Source organism: Montipora foliosa, chromosome 3, assembly GCF_036669935.1.
Source record: "Montipora foliosa isolate CH-2021 chromosome 3, ASM3666993v2, whole genome shotgun sequence".
Taxonomy (NCBI): domain Eukaryota; kingdom Metazoa; phylum Cnidaria; class Anthozoa; order Scleractinia; family Acroporidae; genus Montipora; species Montipora foliosa.
In genome coordinates, this window is record NC_090871.1 from 10,298,978 (window position 1) to 10,301,477 (window position 2,500).

General features: G+C 39.6%; 1 protein-coding gene across 3 annotated transcripts in view; it reads left to right on the forward strand.

Moving 5' to 3' along the window:
- The window catches only part of LOC137996715 (uncharacterized), a 13,140-nt gene that overhangs the window by 756 nt on the left and 9,884 nt on the right, over window positions 1-2,500 (forward strand). For all 3 annotated transcript variants that reach the window (XM_068842256.1, XM_068842258.1, XM_068842257.1), the window contains one exon: window positions 2,005-2,391. In XM_068842256.1, coding sequence (XP_068698357.1) covers window positions 2,005-2,391 — 387 coding nt within the window. The remainder of the gene's footprint in view (window positions 1-2,004; window positions 2,392-2,500) is intronic.

Consider the following 2,500-nt stretch of genomic DNA (forward strand, 5'->3'; position numbering starts at 1 on the left):
ATTAGGTTGGCATGCGCTTGTTTAACTGGCTTCCTCTTTTGCTGTAATTGATGATTCAGATCTAACTTTGTTTCACGTTGTAGATCAGTGCGGTCGGCATCCGGGTGAGAGTTTTAAAATGGACTGTTTCTGGCTGTGGAAAATTGCAGAATTGTTATGAACTTTTTTGATTGCTGGGCATTTGACACCTTTGCCATCCAATTTGATCTAGAAAGTGGAGAAAGTCAATCACGTGACCAACTTTAATAAACATATTTATTCCTTAAAAACTTCCCAAATTTATAATTTGCGTGATAGTTGATCTGCATCATGACAATATTAAGCACAGGCACCCCAAGTTCAGTGTCAGGGAAGGCCAACAAAAAGGATTATAGAGATTTGTTTGGGAATCCTGATAAAAGACCCGAGAAGATAATTTTTTAAAAAGATTCCTAATTAAAAAGCCTAACCTTGTTGCCATTGTGGGTTGCTTCCTTTTGGTGTGGATTTTTTCCAGATTCGACCTGAATTTGGCCATTATCAATTCCTTGATTGTCAATGGTTATAATAAAGATTTTACCAAGGCTGAACACTGAATTCTCAGGAGCCCACCGAATGGAGTCAATTATTCCTGTATAAAATGTTTCCACCGTTACAATTCCACTGTAGAATTCAAGGGCAAAAGGTTTTTCTTTCATTTCAATCCGCTAGCTAGCTGTGCAATCAAAGCCCTGCCAGCGACTCTCGGCGGCTGTTAGTATCCCAAACAAAACAATAAAATGATTGAAAAGATCCTCTTACACTTTGAACACCACACTGCGACCATTGAGTTGAGTTTGGTAACAAGTCTTTGTTTGTAGCTTGGTAACGAGTCTTTGTCGTCCCTCAATGGTCGCCGTGTGGTGTTCAAAGTGTAAGAGGATCTTTTCCATCGTTTGATCGTTTCATTTGGGACACTAACAGCCGCCTGACGTTGCTGGCAGGGCTTCGATTGGGCAGCTAGTGGACTGAATTGGTCATTATTACTATTTTGCGAAACAGATCGAAATTTGGCAGGCAGGTACAACCCTAACCGTTTACCAATGCTAACATTTGATTACCGGTAGGCCTAATGTTACGGTAGCTTTAATGAATGTTAAAGATCTTTCTGTATTTCGGTTCGTTTCACTTTGCAAATTAGTGGGAGGCACGGTGGCCTCATGGTTAGTGTGCTAAACTCCAGATCAAGGGGTCCAGGTTCAGTTCCTGGCCGGGGACATTGTTTTGTGTTCTTGGGCAAGACACTCTCACGGTGCCTCTCTCCACCCGGGTGTATAAATGGGTACTGGTGAATTTAATGCTGGGGGTAACCCTGCAATGGACTGGCATCCCATCCAGGGAGGAGTAGAAATACTCCTAGTCGGTTCATGCTAAGGAAACGGGAGATAGGCTCTGGTGTGTTGGGCCACCGGCTCATAAGCAGACTTTACCATTTTTTTTTACTTAATAGCCCTTTTAGTTTCACGTTAGTTTTTCTCATTTGCATTACAATATAATCTAGCATGTAGGTGAGGCCATTTCGGGCTATTTTGTAGTTTTAACCCGAAATTGCGTCGCACCCACATTAGATTACATTGTAATGCAAACGAGAAAAACTAACCGTGAAAAGGGCTATTATGATGAAAATAAATGCTTTAACACATTGACTCCCAGGGGTTCCCCATTGATGAGTAAAATCATCTGGCGTTAGACAGAGTAAAATACTAAGTCTGGCTCGTTTGGGCGTCAGAGGGTTAATGGGGACATAGTTTTTCAGTGAGTGATTAATAATATTAAAGTAATTTTGCAAGCTACTAAGCTCTGCAAAATAATTATGCTAATACCTGTGAAATAGTTTTGTAAGTTATATAAATTAAAGAATTAAAGAATATCAATCAACATACTATACTACATTTACACATTTATTTCACAAGTCAGGAACAATACTTGTGGAAGATATCTTGCAAGGACTCATAACACAAATCTCCCACTCATGATTCATTGCAGCTTATTCCAAGGTAGCAAGACAGAAACGAGGCACAGCTTCTCAGGACTTTCATTGCAAAAGTGGAAGCATGTCACCATCTTTGCAAGCTAATTCCTTAACTGAACCCATCCTCAAAGTTGACGCAAAAAGTCCTACGAAGGTACAAATGGAAGGAAACGATGTTACATTCAAATGCCTTGTACACTCCTCTCTTCCTGCAAACGTGACATGGTTTTACAATGGAAAGCTACTGATGGAAAATTTAAGTTACACCATGTTTTCTTACTTTGAATGCAACACCATTTTGCAGCTAACAAGAGTGATGCATAGAAATGAAGGGAATTACAGCTGTGTTGTAAAAACTTCACATGGCAAAGCTAGTGCTTTCTTTCATCTAACTGTTCATCGTAAGTATGACTATTGGCACTATATGGATACAATGTTGTTACTTTGTATGATAAATATGCAGTTATTAGCCATCATTGTACAGAATACCAAATGTGCAAAATTGAACAA